Consider the following 17,185-nt stretch of genomic DNA (forward strand, 5'->3'; position numbering starts at 1 on the left):
CTGTGATACAGCTGCTTTGGAAAACAGTATAGCATTTCTTCCAAAGTTAAAGGAATTGAAAGCAGGAACTGGGCTTGGTGTGTAATCTTTGCACTTTGAAGGTAGAGGCAGAAGGATGAGGAGTTTGAGGCCAGCAGCCTTGGCTACCTGAGACCTTGTCTCACAAAGAAAAAAGGAAAACAAAAGAATGCAAAGTAGTGAAAACAGGTGCTTGTCAGATACTGTTACACCTGTGTTGATAGCAGCACCACGCAATAGCCAAAATGTGGAAGCAGCCCATATGTCTACATCAGCAGGTGATTGATCAATGAGATGTACAGAGAATATTATTCAGTCTTAAAATGTATGGGGTAAGTTCTTTACTTCTCTCTTTGAACATCTTGGTGATGCCTATTGGGAATAGCTGTTGTACATACAGGATCCTGGCTCAGGAATCTGCAGCAGCTTCTGTGAGGGAACTGTGATCCCATCAGCATAATTTCCATGTGTAGCCAATGGGTCACTGGTAATTTATGGTGAGCCTGGCATGTTAGGGATTTTATGACAGATTTCAAATGTAGCATAAACACACCCACACAGGGTGGGGGAGGGTACAGATGTGCCTGCACAGCTTGCATACCTGGTCTTGTTCTTAGCATGTTTTGTAGGAGATGTGCACTCAGCTTATAACAGTGTTCCTGTGAGAGAGCTTGGGCAGTGGCCACAGCTTTAAGAGAAGTTTTCCCATGAATTACAAAGGCCTTTGAAATGATCCATAGAAATATGTAACATGAGAGTTGAGAGATGCATTAGTATTCTCTCTACCCCTTGTTCCACTATGTTTCCTAAGCCTTAGGTGTAGAGGTTCCACTGTAAATGCAATAGAGGGCAATGAACATAAAGGGCCACAAATGGCCAAAGTGTAGAGAATGAGTCTGCAGAGTGGGTCCCTGGACAGGACTCCAGAATTAAACTTCATCCATCCAGGACTCAGGGACCATTACTGAAGAGGGACCATCCAGGGCTCAGGGACCATTACTGAAAGATTGTAAGAGCCAGGGAGGCGGTGCACAATCATATGGAAATAGCCTTTTTTTTATGAGTTTGAGGCCAGCCTGGTCTACATAGTGAGTTCCAGGACAGCTGGGGCTACAGGGAGACCCTGTCTCAAAAAGACTAAAATAAATATCTTTTTAAAACTACCAGAATGCATAAAATCCAGTGTGGGAGCGCTATGGGGGTGTGCCAATGGGTAAGAGGGTATAAAGATGATTAAAATGTTGTATATGAAATACACAAAAATTCAATAAGAATATACCAAAGGGGGGGGAGAAATATGTAACATACACTCTAGTAAATTCTAGTATATCATACTTTAGAGTGAGAGTTTAACTATCTAGATTTTTGTAGGGCAGTTTGTCAGTATCAAATTTTCAATGTTTATATATTTTCTCCAGGTTTCCAGGGATACTGTCTTCCAGAAATATATTGAGGGTAAACAGATGTACTGTACATCTGTTCTTACTGTACATGGTATTGACATTTTTTTTTGCATTTTTTTAAAATTTTTTTTTCTCATTGCAGCTGGTTTGTTTGTTAGTTTGTTTGTTTGAAGCAGGGTCTCCCTGTAGCCCCAGCTGTCCTGGAACTCACTATGTAGACCAGGCTGGCCTTGAACTCACAGAGATCCTCCTGCCTCTGCCTCCCAAGTGCTGGGACTACAGGCATGCGCCACCATGCCCGGCCGGTATTGACATTTTTTAAGAAGTTTAACCATGCATTAATTTTGTTAGGAATAAGTTCTGGTATCTCCATAAAGTAAAATCCAGTGGAGATGTTGAATAAATCTGCAGCTGAGGGTCTAACTAAGTGATAGGGCTCTTGCCTAGCATGTGCACTGCCCTGGGATCAATCTGCAGTACCACGAAACAAGAAAGATTTTTTTTTTTTGTCTTTTTGAGACAAGTTCTCCCTGTAGTTCCAGCTGACCTGAACTCACTGTGTAGACCAGGCTGGCCTTGAACACACAGTGATCTGCCTGCCTCTGCTTCCTGAGTGCTGGGACTAAAGGCGTGCTCTACCACGCCCTGCCAAGAAAGATCTTTATGTTCTGGTATACATAAAGGTAGTCACAATATATTAAGTGAAGACAAGTTGGAAAAACCATCTAGAGTATCACCTCATGATTATTAAAAGATAGGCCTCACACCTTTAGCCTCAGCACTTGGAAGGCAGAGGCAAGTGGATCTCTTGTGAGTTTGAGACTACACATTTTCACATACATTGGTTACTATAGGTATAGAAAAGGATCTGGAATTGAAGCCATCTAAGGGGATGAGATTATAAGATGCAGTGACTTTATGAGCTGAGTTGTTAATGTTAAGATTCACATATATTATCTTTAAAAGGAGAAAAGATTAATTTCCTTAAATGGGTGTGGGTGCAATTAATGAATGACTTTACTCCCTTCAGTGTCTGTACTGCACATCTGGGAAGTAAGGTTGTACTGTGTTCTTTGTTGTGTTCCTCTGTGTGTATAGGGCACATGCTAGGTACAGGTGAGACAGAAACTTCTCAGCACAAGATGTGTGCCTGATGTGTGCCAATTAGTCAGTCTGAGTGTCACTGGTGTCCTCTTTTTCCTTTGTTCTCATAGATGTTGCTAGAGGAAAACTGTTCATTTTAATGGAAGCCAGATTATCGGCCTTCTATAAGAGAGTGACTATGAAATCCTTGAAAGGTGAGTGTTCAAGTAGTGAAAGTGAGTATGTTTGTCTTTAGTTTTGAAGAGAGACAATCTGTATCATCGTAAAGCTGTATTGTTCAAGTTGTGTTTTAGGTACTGACTGTTGAAATCCACATTTGTACATTTGTGACCAACTGCAAACCTCAGGGGATGGTGATTTATTCTGGCCACAGTGGCATTACTTTGCTTTTTTATCATTTGTTAATTTTGTGTGTGTGTGTGTGTGTGTGTGTGTGCGTATGTGTGTGCCTGTAAAGACCAGAGGTCAACCTCAAGTGTCTTCCTCAATCGCTGCTTTCCTTATTCTTGAGATAAGGTCTCTCACTGAACCTGGAGCTGACCAACTGGGCTAGGCTACCTGGTCAACAAGCCCAGGGATCCTTTCTCCCCAGCTCTGGGATTATAGGCGCATATGACCATGCCTGGCTTTTTACATGGGTTCCAAACTCAGGTCTGCCTGCTTAAGCAGGAAGCATTTTCTGACTGAACCATCTCCCCAGCTTTGTACTTTTGATTTTAATCTAATTATGAGTTTATCTTATTTTTCAAGGTTTCCTGGTGCCTCTCTCAAAAGCAAGAAATACAAGCTTTTATTCAACTACTTCATTAAGGTAAGCTTGGGAAATGTTACACAGTTACTATCTTTTTTTGACAATGGGAGTGAAATGAGTGGAATTTACGTGTGACTGTCTGATTCTAAACTACTTTTACTATTAACAAAATTAAATTCTTCTGCCTTATCTTTAAATTAGTTAAAATTATATAGAGACTTAAATTTCTTACATTATAAGGGAATCCCATTACATTTGATTGGGTTTACATGTAAGCCTTTTTTAAAATAAATTTTATCTATTTTTATTTTATGTGTATGAATGTATTGCCTGCATGTGAGTATGTGAATGCACCCGTGTCATGCAATGCCGCGGAGGTCAGAAGAGGGCTTCGGATTCCCCTGGAACTGGAGTTAAGGATGGTTCACAGCCGCCATGTGGGTGCTGGGAATCGAACCCGGCTCCTCTGCAAGAGCAGTCAGTGCTCTTAACCGCTGATCCATCTCTCCCGCCCCCAACATGTAAGCCTTTTATCCTGTTATGGAGTTTGAAACCACTGGGAAAAAGACCAGACTCAATTCACATTTTATATTTTATTTATTTATTTTTTTTTTATGTGTATGCATGTACTGCCTGAATGTAAGTTAAGTGCACCCATGTCGTGCAATGCCCGAGGAGGACAGAAGAGGTTGTTAGATCTCTTGGAACTGGAGTTACAGACAATTGTTAGCTGCCATGTGGGTGCTGAGATTTGAACCCCGGTCTTCTGCAAGAACAGCCAGTGTTCTTAACTGCTGAGTCATCTCTCCACCTCCTCAATTCAATTCAAATTTTAATTGGTCAAATTTATTAGGGCTATAGCCGTTCATGGTCCTTTAGTCAAGGATTCAGGACCCATGGCCCCGAGGGAAGGGTAAAACGAGCTTATAAAGGCAAAAACCACAAATACCGTAGGAATTTCATCATTACTCATGGTATTACCCATGAGTAATACCAGGTGGTCCGGAGTATGGTCAGGATGCCCAAGTTAGCAAATAAGCAAACTACAGAAGCCAGAACAAGCTTGTGTTAGTCCTTCCCTTAACAAATATATAGAGATCTTGACAGTAAGGCACTTTCTGATTGAGTGCAGCTGCGATGTCTGGGAGGCGACCAAGGTCAGCTACTCCAAAGAAAGCACTCTTCTAAGGGGAAGCAGCTAAGTTCAGGTGTTTAACCAAAGGTTTTTAAGCTGGCTCTTTTTCTAGCTTTTGAAATTTAAAGTGGCTGCTTTATACAAGATGAAGTTACTTTGGCTATTACAATTTGGGGGACTCCATTTGGGGCCATTACAATTCTTTATAGTCTACTCAGGTGAATTTTTGAGATTGTCTTATGGATTTCACATAGTGCTCAGAATAAAGCATATGAAAAAATAAATGCAAAGCTGGGCATGGTAACCCATGCTGAGATCCTAGCTTGTGAAAGTCTGAGAGAGGTAGATTGCTGGTTCAAGGCCAGTCCTAAGGCCAAATACTGAATTCCCTGCTAATCTAGACTGAATAGCAAGGCACTGTTTCAAAAAGACTTAAAAAGCAAAACAGAAAATGAACAGAATTCCTTCAAGGTCGGTGTTGAGGTGGGTGTTTTAATTCCGAGTACCACAACAACTCATACATTTTGTGCCTTTTCTTAAAAGGCATAAAGCTGTTTTATGTGACTTTCATTTTCTGACAATGGACAATCAAAATCTATAGTTGTGTGTTTCCCTCCCTCCAGTCCCCCACTACCATCTGGGAAACACAAGGTCAAGCAGAAGTTGCTCCTTGGTTCTTATCTAAAGGCCTTGTAATAAGGTAATGAGCAACCTCAGGCTTGCCTTTTCACCACGCATTTGTAATCCGCTAGGCACCATTTATATCACAAGTCAGGATAAAGCATCTGCTGACCCTCTACCATCCCTAGTCACTGTTGAGAGGGATCAGTTGATGCTGGCAGCGACCTTTGTCACTTCTCCTGTCCATGGTGTATCTGTTTATCTAGCTTCATTTTTATTTTCACCCTGAAGTTTTCTCCATAGTTTGACTCCTATAAGGGCCTTCCTCCTTCTGTGTTTCAGCATCGCATTTCTATGTACTCTCCCCTCTTCCTGTTCCACCTCAGAAACCTTCAGCCATTTGCCTGGAGGAGCATTTCCCCTCTTCCCCACTTAATGCCACTGACCAGCTTCCTAGTCACATCCCCACACAGGCCCTTTGCTTTCTCATCTCTCTGCCTTTGTAGTAACCTGCTATTAAATATCCTTTGCACAGTTGGAGAGATGGCTCAGAGGCTGAGCACTGGCTGCTCTTGCAGAGAACCTAGATTTGGTTCCCAGCACCCACATGGCAGCTAGCAACCATCCATAACTCTTGTTCCAAGGAATCTGATACCCTTTTATGGCCTCAGCAGGCATTGCATGCACAAGGTGCACTTACATATCCTCTTCCTTTCAGTCATTGGCTCTGCTGAGTTCAGTTACCCTTGAAGTCTGTTCTAGTTTGCTTCTCCATTGCTGTGACAAAACGCTCTGACAATACCAACTTGGAGAGGAAATATTCAGCTTACATCTCCTAGGTCACAGTTCATCACAGAGGGAGCCTAAGGTAGGAACTTGGGGTAGGAACCTGGAGGCAGGAGCTGAAGCACAGGCCATGGAGGAGCGCTGTTTACTGGCTTGATCCCCTGGCCCCTGCTTTACTTGCTTTCTTATATAACATAGGCCCACTGCCCATGGGTAGCACCACCTACAGTGCGTTGGGCCCCCCCACATCAATCAGTAATCAAGAAGATGCCCCACAGAGATGGCCACAGGCCAGTCCAATGGAGGCAATTCACTATTTGAGGCTCCCTCTACCAAGGTATATCAAGTTGACAACTAAAGCTATCCAGCACAATTAACCCCTTACCAAGTTGACACACAAACACATCACTATTAAACCACAACCTTTCCATTTCTTCTTGTCCCCAAGATTCGATGTTAACAGTATCAAAACATAAGACCTTAAAAGTCCCACAGTACTTTTAAAAGGAGATTTAGTGTTTGGATTTTTTAAGTCTCTTTAACCATGGACTGCTGTAAAATACCAAACAAGTACTGTCTTACTTCAAAAGGGAAGAATCGGGCACATCTAAGCAAAACCTAAGTTCAGCAAGGTAGCTCAAAGGCCAGACATCTGGGATTCATTCACAGTCTTCTGGGCCTCAAAGGGTTTCGGCAGCTCCACTTAGCTCTGACTCTGCCATCCGTACCACAAACAGCTTGTCTCGAAGACCCAGGCCAGCTCCATTCCACACCTGCTGCCACCCTTGGTGGTCATCCCATGGTCTTGGCATCTCCAAAAAGCTAGGATCTCTACTGAAACTGAGGCTGCATCTTCACCAATAGCCTCTTCTGGCCTCTTAGGAGGCAAAGCCTCAGATTCTCTCCATGACCCCTTCAATCCTGGGGTCTTCACTGCAATGGAGGCTGCACTTTCCCAAATGGCCTTTCCTGGCCTCTGAGGGTGCCAAGCCTCAGCTGCTCTCTGTGACCCCTTCACACTTTCAATACCAAAACCATGAAGGAGACTCTTACACATTACCAAGTCCTGCTTCCAGCTTAAGATGGAGGCTCAGGCCCCCTCTGGACCATAGTTTCTGTACTGACCCTGAAGAAATACTTCCCAGAAGATTTTTGCCACAGTGATACTGGTCTCTTATTACTTACAGCTGATTTTTCAGCCCTAGCTAAACAGCATCAATTGTCCCAGTAAAGTAAAGGTTTCACTTCAGTGGTTCTGGTCTCTTTTTATCACAGCTGATTCTTCAGCACCAGCTGACCAGAAACCACAGATTCTCAACTCAAAATATTTCACAAACAGCCCTGATAGTCTTTACTTCCCTTTAAAACTTTACAAGCCAGGCTTCCATTGTCTACAACTTCCAGCATAGCTGTTCCAAGCTCCACAGCAAGTGAAAAGCATGGCTTTTCTAGACCAACGTTTCAAACGCTTCCACAATCTCCTGAAAACACGAAGGTCAGGTCTGTCACAGCAATGCCCCACTATCTGGTACCAATTTCTGTATTAGTTACTTTTCTCTTGTTGTGATAGAAAAACCATGACCAAGAGAACTTATAAAAGGAATAGTTTATTTGAGCTTGTGGTTCCAAAGGGGAAAGAGGCCATCATGGCAGGGAGGCATGGCAGCAGAGGTGGCTGGAGGAACAGAAGCTAAGCTGTCACACCTTCAAATAGGCACAGGAAGCAAGAGAGAGCAGCTTAAGGTCCCACAAAGCTTAAGAACTCTCTAAGACCTTATAACCCAGGACAAAATGTCTAAATGATTGGAATCAATGGGGGACATTCTCATTCAAATCATCACAAAGTCTGAATTCAAATACTGTCTAAAAGAAGCATGCTATTGGCTCCTCATTTCCAAAAATCTGCCCATTTGCATTCTGTCTTGTATGTCATAGAAATACAAGGAGGATTTTAGGACCTGACTGTCAATGTTATTTGTGAAAGTACTTTTAACAGAATTATTTTTGTAGAGGAAATAAACACTTAAGTCTTACAGTGAGTGAATTCATATAAAACTCAAACTTCGTCCTTTTGAGATTTACCTTTTATGACTGAATAACTTGAACCCAGCTGAAAGGAAAAGGAAATACAAAATATATGAGCTGCCAGGCATGGTGGTGCACACCTTTAATCCCAAGGCAGAGGCAGAGGCAAGTAGATCTCTGAGTTCAAGGCCAACCTGGACTAGATAGTGAGTTCCAGATCATAGGGAGACCTTTTTTAAAAAATATTTTATTATTTTTATGTGTATGTGTGTATTGCCTGCATGTAAGTGCACCCATGTCATGCCGTGCCTGTGGAGGACAAAAGAGGTTGTTGGATCCCCTGGAACTGAAGTTATGGACAGTTGTTAGCCATGTCGGTGCTGGATTAGAACCCGGGTCTTCAGCAAGAACAGCCAGTGCTCCCAATCGCTGAGCCATCTCTCCAGCCCCAGGAGACCTGTCTTTAAAAGATATGAGTGGGCTGAATATATCAGGAAGCCAGGAATTAAAGAACTTAGGGAATATATTTTGGTTTTGTGTATATATGAATGCATGTGGGCATGCTGTGCGCTTGCTGCAAATTTAACCTGAAGCCTCACACATGCTAAGAAGGGAATGTGTTTTCTGAGACTGTATGCTAATCTCATCATGGGGCAAGGGCTGACTAATGAAAAAAACCAGTTATGGGGCTGGAGAGATGGCTCAGTGGTTTAGAGCACTAACTGCTCCTGCAGAAGACGCAGGTTGGATTTCCAGCACACACATGGCGGCTACAAACCGTCCTTAACTCCAGTTCCCGGAGAATCCGAAGCCCTCTTCTGACCTCCGCGGCATTGCATAACACGGGTGCACTCACATACATGCAGGCAATACACTCATACACGTAAAAATAAATAATACAGCACTGGGGAGGCAGAGGCAGGTGGATCTCTGAGTTTGAAGCCAGCCTGGTGTACATAGTAAGTTCCAGGACAGCTGGGGCTACAGGGAGACCCTGTCTCAAAAAGACCTAAATAAATAAATAATTAATTAATTAAAATATTAAAGGAAAAACCAGTTATATAGCCAAAATGGAGATTTCTTTTGCACGTGTGTATCTATCTTTATAAATAAGTGAGTGCATTTGTGAGCAGGTGCACCTACCTGCGGAGGCCAGAGGTTGATGTCAGGTGTCTTCCTCGGTTATTTTCCATCTTATTGCCCGAGGCAGGGTCTCTTGATGAACCTGAACCTTCTGTCCTAGTTTGTTCCTTCATTGCTGTGACAAAATACTCTGACCAATATCAACTTGGGGAGGAAAGGGTTTATTTGTCTTACATCTCCCAGGTCACAGTTCATCAGGGAGCCCAAGGCAGGAACCTGGAGGCAGGAGCTAGAGCACAGGCCATGGAGGAACACTGCTTACTGGCTTGTTCCCCTGGCCCCTGCTCAGCCTGCTTTCTTTTGCAACACAGACCCACCTTCCCAGGGGTGGCACCACTCACAGTGGGCTGGGCCCTCCCATATCACTCAACAATCAAGAAGGTGCCCCATGGACATGGCCACAGGCCAGTCCAATGAAGGAAATTCCCCAATTAAGGCTCCCTAAACCCAGGTGTGTCAAGTTGACACTAACGCTATCCAGCACAATTGACCCCTTGTCAACTTGACACATAAACACATCACTGTTAAACCATAACCTTTCCAATTCTTGTCCCCAAGATATGTTAACATTACTATCACAACATAAGACAATGCAACCTTAAAAACCCCACAGTCCTTAAAAAACCCAAACACTTAAAAGTCCATAGTCTCTTTTAAAAGTCTCTTAACTGTGGGTGGGCTTCTGTAAAATCCAAAACAACTACTGTCTTATTTCAAAGGGAAGAATTGGGCACACCTAAGTCAAGTCCCACGGTCCTGGCGTTTCCTAAAAACTGGGGTCTCCACTGAAACTGAGGCTATACCTTCACCAATGGCCTCTTCTTGCCTGTCAGGGTGCAAAGCCTCAGTTTCTCTCCATGACCCCTTCAATCCTGGGGTCTTCACTGCAACTGAAGCTGCACTTTCACCTATGGCCTTTCCTGGCCTCTCAGAGTGCCAAGTCTCAGCTGCTCTCTGTGACCCCTTCACGCTTTCAACACCAGAACCATGCAGTAGACTCTTACACAATACCAAGTCCTGCTTCCAGATTAAGATGGAGTTTCAGGTCCCCTCTGTGTGCTGACCCTGAGGAAATACCTCCCAGAAGATTTCACCACAGTGATGCTGGTCTCTTGTTACTTACAGCTGATTTTTCAGCCCCAGCTAACCAGCATCAATTGTTCCATAAAGCAAAGGTTTTACTTCAGGTTCTGGTCTCTTCTTAATCACAGCTGATTTCTTCAGCCCCAGCCGACCAGAACCCACAAATTCCCACTTCAAAACATCACACATACAGCCCTGATAGTCTTTGCTTCCCTTTGAAACATCACAAGCCAGGCCTTCATTGTTCACAACTCTTTTAGCTTAACTGTTCAAGCTGTACAGCAGCAAACTCTAACCACTCAATGGCTCTTCCAGCCCAAAGTTCCAAATGCTTCCACAAGCCTTAAAATACCAAGGTCAGGTCTGTCACAGCAATATCCCATTCTCTGGTACCAATTTCTGGCCTAGTTTGTTCCTTCATTACTGTGACAAAATACTCTGACCAATACCTATTTGGGGAGGAAAGGGTTTATTTAGCTTATATCTCCCAGGTCACACAGTTCATCAGGGAGCCCAAGGTAGGAACTCAGGGCAGGAACCTGGAGGCAGGAGCTGGAGCAAAGGCCATGGAAGAATGCTGCTTATTGGCTTGCTCTCCTGGCCCCTGCTCAGCCTGCTTTCTTATGCAACACAGGCCTACCTGCCCAGGGGTGGCACCACCCACAGTGCGTTGGGCCCTCCCACATCACTCAACAGTCAAGAAGATGCCCCATGGACATGGCCACAGGCCAGTCCAATGAAGGCAATTCCCCAATTAAGGCTCCCTCAACCCAGGTGTGTCAAGTTGACACTAAAGCTATCCAGAACACTTGCCAATTTGTCTAATCTCCAGTTTGCCCCAGAAATCTCCTGTCTGCTTCTTAAGCCCTGGGATTATAGGAGGACTGCCATGGCCACATGTCTTTTATGTGGATGTAGGGATCCCAGCTTTGGTCCTCAGTTGCACAGTAACTGCTTTATCTACTATGCCATCTCACCAATCCCTAAGGTAGATGTTTTTATCCACAGGTCTTCAGATGATTGTGTGTGTGTGTGTGTGTGTGTGTGTGTGTGTGTGTGTGTGTACAGTGAGCCATTATCCAAAGAAAGGATATTTTTTATATGTATACATATTTGTATATGTATCTATTGTATGTATTGAGGAGGTTGGTTTGGAGGTTGGGTTTGGTTTTGAGGCAGGGTCTCCCTTGCAGCCCCAGCTGGCCTGGACTCTGCTTTTTGACCAGGCTACCCTCATTCTCACCACCTGCCTCTGCTGGGGTGCCAGGCCTGTGCCAACGCCTAGTGGAAGGGTTTTCCACAGGTTTTTACCAGCCTCTGCTTACTGGTGACTTCCACGGGCTGGCCAGAATCACACAGTTTGACATTTTCTTTTGTATCAATGAAGATGTTGTCTAATTTTATGTCTCTGTGGGCAGTATTTTTCTGATGAAGGTAATTGAATGCCAGCTGTTGGAACATGGGGCACACCTCCTCCTCCGTGATACAACCATAGCTTTTATGTTGTCCACCAGGTTCCCTCTTGCCATGTACTCTGTTACATCTTTGTTGGTCTGTCAATCACATGAAACAGTTTTACGATGTTAGGGTGCTCGAACGATTTCAGGAGTTTGACTTCACTGACGATGTCGGAGGCCTTCTTTTGGTTCTCCTAAAGGATTTCAATGGCCACTCTTGTGTCTGTACAGAGTTTCACTTTGCCCAGTTTCACTTCTGCAAATGCACCCTAGCCCAGAGTCTTTAAAATTGTATAGTTTTTTTTTAATGGTGTCATCATACATGCAGGCCATGAGTTCCTTTCTCATTTCTGTCATTATAAGTGTGGGGTACATCCCAAATTTACCGAGAGGGATAAGTCACAAACCAAAATTACTGATAAAAGAGGGTGATTGCCACCCTAAATTTTTTCCCCCTTTTTCCTTCTTGGGAGGCTCACAGGCCCCAGTGCTCACAAACTAACATAAGGCATTTTGGGTTTGGTTTTCACATGGTTTATATGATAGGGAGGGAGCGACTTACAAAGACACAGTATCATTCCAGCCCCATCCACAATTCCCGTCAACTTTTGCCTGCTCCAGAGGTCTCACTTCATGGTCTGTAAATGCCCCATCTCCCTTCCATGCCCCGCAGGATGCCTCTGCCATTCGCCCCCATGGCAACACACTCCCTGGTCCCAGCTCCAGACCCGCTGCACCCTTGGCACGCTCTCTCTCTCTCTCTCTCTCTCTCTCTCTCTCTCTCTCTCTCACTCACACACACACACACACACACACATACACACACACAAAATCTCTCCCCTGCTAGCTCTGCTGGCAGCTAGGCTCCACCATTCTTCCCAGGGTGACCTTGCACTCCCTGTCACTCTTGCTTTTTGGAAGGAATGAGTGGTTTCTGGGCTACAGTGATGCTTTAACTGTTCCCACTAAAATTCAGAAGATCACCAATGTATGCTTTGAAACATTATACTCCAGTGAATTGGAAAATCTGAAAGAAATGGATAAACTTTTTATTGCAATAAGATGATATAAACACCTAAAGAAGCCTTGTGTGGTGGCATATGCCTTTAATCTCAGCACTTGGGAGGCAGAGGCAGGTGGATCTCTGAGATGGAGACCAGCATGGTCTACACAGTGAGTTCTAGGACAGCTAGGGCTACTACAGAGAGACCCTGTGTTTAAAAGACAAAAACAGGCAGTGCTTCTGGACCTGGCCACAGACATGTAGCTCCCTTGAACATTGGGAGTCATGCCATGCTAGGGTGGGACTTGTGCTTTCATAGCAACAGCCAACATATGTGCTGGACACAGCAACCCCCCCTCCATTTCTTCTGCTGCCTGCATGGGTTTCTGTCCCATCAACAGCTTATATCTAGGAATGAGGAGATGCAGAGGACATTGCTTTGCATACACAGTTGTAATGGGTGGTGAGAGACATGGACCCCCCTTCCTTGGTGTGAGACCATGAATTCCTACCGTTGCTTTCCTATTGGGGCCTACATATCTGTGGGTAATGCTCTGGTCTGGGTCTTTGATTATCCTATCCTGGGGCAGATCTTCAGTCAAGGTTGGCCTCAGTGATTTTTCCTAGGGAGGATAAACTCATCATGACTTCGATTGAGCCTGATCGCTAAACATAGTCACAATTGGGCTTGTTGACGGTTGTGCTCATTCATTAAAGGAATGCCAAGCAGGGTCACTGCACCCTCACCTGAGTATCCAGCCACTCTTCCCAGCCAACTAGTTCAGCCTAGACAAAAGAAAAATAAGGAAGAACCCAATAGAGGGGTGCTTTTGGAAACCCTTGTCAAGAAACTCCAATGGACTCTCATGAACATTTGAAAATTGCTCTGTTCTGACTTTTTTCTAGTGCCCTGTCTAGAACTTATAATGCTAGTTACTCTTGCCTTTACTTCTTCACATCTCCTAGTCAACGATTCAAGGACTTTCTTTTCTCCTTAGAGATAAGAGTTATGCAATTTGGGAGACTTTTAGATAGACCCACTGAAGGGGTACTCCAGTTGCCTCACCCTGCGTCCCTGTTCAGCATGGAAGAAGCCAGAGTGGTCTGCGTCCCGATTCCCTATTGGCAATTTGGGTAACCTCCTCAGAGGATGGTGTGATAAGAATAGGAGGTAGGAATTAGCTAGGCATTTAGGGTAAAAAGGCCCCAAAGAAAAGTAGCCAGTTTCTTAGCTAAAACAATGTCCTTGGGCCTCTTAGCAACATACTCTGTTCCAAGGGCAAAAAATTTCGATAGTATTTGGGAGCTTTGAATCTAATCCTTAAAAGATTTAAGGATATCTCTTCAGAGGGGGAATGTTAGAGTGGGCCAAAAGCCCCATAAAAATAAATAAGCCGGGCGTGGTGGCGCACGCCTTTAGTCCCAGCACTTGGGAGGCAGAAGCAGGTGGATCTCTGTGAGTTCGAGGCCAGCCTGGTCTACATAGTGAGTTCTAGGACAGCTGGAGCTACAGGGAGACCCTGTCTCAAAAAGACATAAATAAATAAATAAATAAATAAAAAATCAAAGAAAAAAATTAATGTCTAATACAATATTTCCAAGACAGAGTCACCCAGAATTAGTACATGTGTCATATAAATAAGTCTAAATATTCATTTATTACTATTATTATTATTATCATTTAAATGTATATGTTCTTGTTTGGGGACCTGTGTAGATAAAACATATGTGCAAAAAAGAGTAGCAAAACGCCCCATAAATGTTCAGAATAGAAAGGAATTATAAAGGTTCGTGACTGTGTCTTTAGCATGAGAACTGAAGAACCTCTTCATAGTGGCTTTGTGTCCATCAGGAGCTATCATACCAATTGTTTTTCACCTCCTGCAGAAGAAAATGAGTTCAAGTGCATCTCTAGTGATTTGGTGACAGGTGAGACTGTCAGTCACCGGAATCAACTACAAAAGGAAGCTGTTTAATCACCTTTTAAAAAAGATTTTTTTTTGAGGTTCCCTTGCATATTTCCTGTTTTAGAAAAAAAATGGTACTGCAGATCAGTGCTACAAACTGTGGATAAATATGACGTGAAGAACAAGGCAGAGACAAGCTCTGTTGGGGATGAGTAACAGAGACTCCCAGTAACTGCCCTCCGAACCCCAAAGCATCCCCTTCCGTCCTTTAGCCTCACCACAGGCTGAGCAGAGGACTGGTTAGAAGGGGGAGGTGGTGGGACAGACAGCTCAGTTCCCCATATGGCTGCCTTTAAAAAAAAAAAAAAAGTCTTAATTTCTTTTCATGGTTCAAATATGACAGAGCCCTAGGCAGACAGGTGTACTAAATGGCTACCCAAATTTCCTTCTAACTCCATGACTCTATCAGTAAGATAGGCTCAGCTGTTAAAAGCATTTTCTAGTGTACCTCGTCTTTTCAGTTTTATAATACTTTCATATGTAATCATTCTATAGAGACAATAACCTCAGTCTTCTACCTACTAAATTAAGTGGATATAGGTCCTCAGATTTTCTCAGCAACAAAAGAATTACAACAGAGAGCAGGGCAGATTGTGATACAGTGAACTGAAAATGTCTTGCCATGTTGGTCACTGGATTGACAACCAAGAACTAGACTCCAGAAGGGTAAAGAATTAGAATCATACAACTTTGTAACTGCGAAGTTGAGGTTGAATTCATGTCTGATTCCCTGTACTGTGACTATTTCATAAAACATATTTTTCATTTTATAAGACCCAAATCAGACATTTAATAATGTATGTTTCAAAATACATCCATATGTTTAAAAGATTAGAAAAACCACATGAAATGCCTAGTAGAAATCTCTGACTCTCCACACTACAATAATAAAATCAGGTTTCTCCCTGCTCTGGCAGATGTGTATAACACTCATCCTGTTATTATGAAACTATTACATTGTAACTCTTTGTATAAATAAAATCCATTCCTTGCCTTAAAAAATTTTTTGCGTTGTTTTATATAATATTTACTCATTTTTAAGGGGGACTATTTAGGGTTTTGACGTTGTTTGCATGACATGTTTACCTATTCTTAAAGGGATTATGTTGGATTTTGTCCTCTTTTTATATGGTATATTTGCTAACTTCTAAAAGTGAATTTTTTCATCTTTTTGAGACAGGGTCTCTCTGTAGCCCCAGCTGTCCTGGAACTATGTAGACCAGGATAGCCTTTTCTTCTTGTTTTGTATAATATATTTGTCAGTTTCTAAAAGGAACTTAAATTTTTCTAGCCACATATTTCTTAGACTAGTTGATATATTATGATGACTAGACCTGGAAAGCTCATGTGAATTTTCAATACTCCAGGGCCCAAAGTTACAAAAGAAAAGTTGCTACCAGTAGGTAACTATAGCAATGGGAGGTTAAAAATAAATAAATAAAAAGGATAGCCTACTTGGATGGCAGCTTAAGATGCGGGCTCCACTGGTCTTAATTCCTGCCCTTCCTGCACTATGATTCCAAGCCTATTTTTCTCTGAAGTAAATTATTTCCCTCTCTGATACTCAGTTGCTATATGTGTGCTTTTGTTCCTGCTCCATCATGCCGAGTACCTGTGCTTTTCACTTTGTGGTTAAAATGTCATAGACAGACTAAAGGGAGGAGACATTCTGATAGCATGTCTTTCCAAGTTCTTGTTGGTACTATTCTTTTCTGTGTTCCTTATTGTCCAGATTTTGGGTACGTAATCCAAGGTTGTGAATGGTAAATTATAATGTGGTTTTTCTAATCCAGACAGAGAACCCTCTTTTTAAAAGACATCACCTGGGAGCTAACGAGCTTGCCTTGTATCTAGTTTTTTGTTTGTTTTTGTTTTTTTTCCAATCTAGGGGTTTTTAAATTATTTTTTTTAGAAGAAGCATTTCATTACAGCTTTAACATACTCAATAAGAGTTTCCAGAGCAAAGACACATCTCTTTCAAAAGTGGTCATAAGATTTTTAGGTTCACTGTTGAATGAATACAGTTATACAATATTGAACTCAGTATAAGCCCTGTAAGACATAAAATTGAATGAGTTTTTAACCTTTAAAAAAATACTCCATTTCATTTTAAAATATACTGTTTCTTACAGAAAGACTCATTGTTTTTGCTAATAACATTGAGATGTTGGCGCATGCGTCTCTTATCTGTATGTATCTGATTATTACTAATCATAATCGGTTACACTCAGATCCTTGCCACCTGTGTATGTCTATGAAGTCATTGGGTAGATTTCAGTGGTAATGTTTATCACCTTTACTAATTAGCATGATGTATATTTCCATGCTTCCTCCTCAAATATAATACATTATTTTAAATATGTTGATTTGTGTGTGTGTGTATGTGTGTGTGTGTGTGTGTGTGTGTGTATCACACAGAACCCCCAAAATTAACATGATGTAAATTTCCAGCTTCCTCCTCAAATGTAATACATTTTTAAAAATTTGTTGATTTTTTTGTGTGTATGTGTATATCACACAGAACATCCCAAACCATCTTATTCAACTATACACCCACTTTCCAGATGGCACCTCCCATAGCCTCCCTCCCCCCACTAGAGATCTTATACTCTGTCATCCCTAATACTTTCTGCTGTGGTGTCGGCACCCCCAGCCATTCCCCACTACTTGTCCATCCAGTGAATCTAGT

At 42.7% G+C, this 17,185-nt stretch overlaps 1 protein-coding gene across 1 annotated transcript in view; it reads left to right on the plus strand.

Annotated features, from left to right (window-relative positions):
* The window catches only part of LOC103732376 (probable isoleucine--tRNA ligase, cytoplasmic), a 51,448-nt gene extending 36,796 nt beyond the window's left edge, over nt 1-14,652 (plus strand). The window contains exons 4-7 of the mRNA XM_008830953.2: nt 2,636-2,719; nt 3,276-3,336; nt 14,337-14,458; nt 14,561-14,652. Of these exons, the coding sequence (XP_008829175.2) occupies nt 2,636-2,719; nt 3,276-3,336; nt 14,337-14,458; nt 14,561-14,652 (359 nt within the window). The remainder of the gene's footprint in view (nt 1-2,635; nt 2,720-3,275; nt 3,337-14,336; nt 14,459-14,560) is intronic.
* Nucleotides 14,653-17,185: the final 2,533 nt, after the last annotated feature.

Source organism: Nannospalax galili, unplaced genomic scaffold, assembly GCF_000622305.1.
Source record: "Nannospalax galili isolate Female #2095 unplaced genomic scaffold, S.galili_v1.0 scaffold1115, whole genome shotgun sequence".
NCBI classification, from domain to species: domain Eukaryota; kingdom Metazoa; phylum Chordata; class Mammalia; order Rodentia; family Spalacidae; genus Nannospalax; species Nannospalax galili.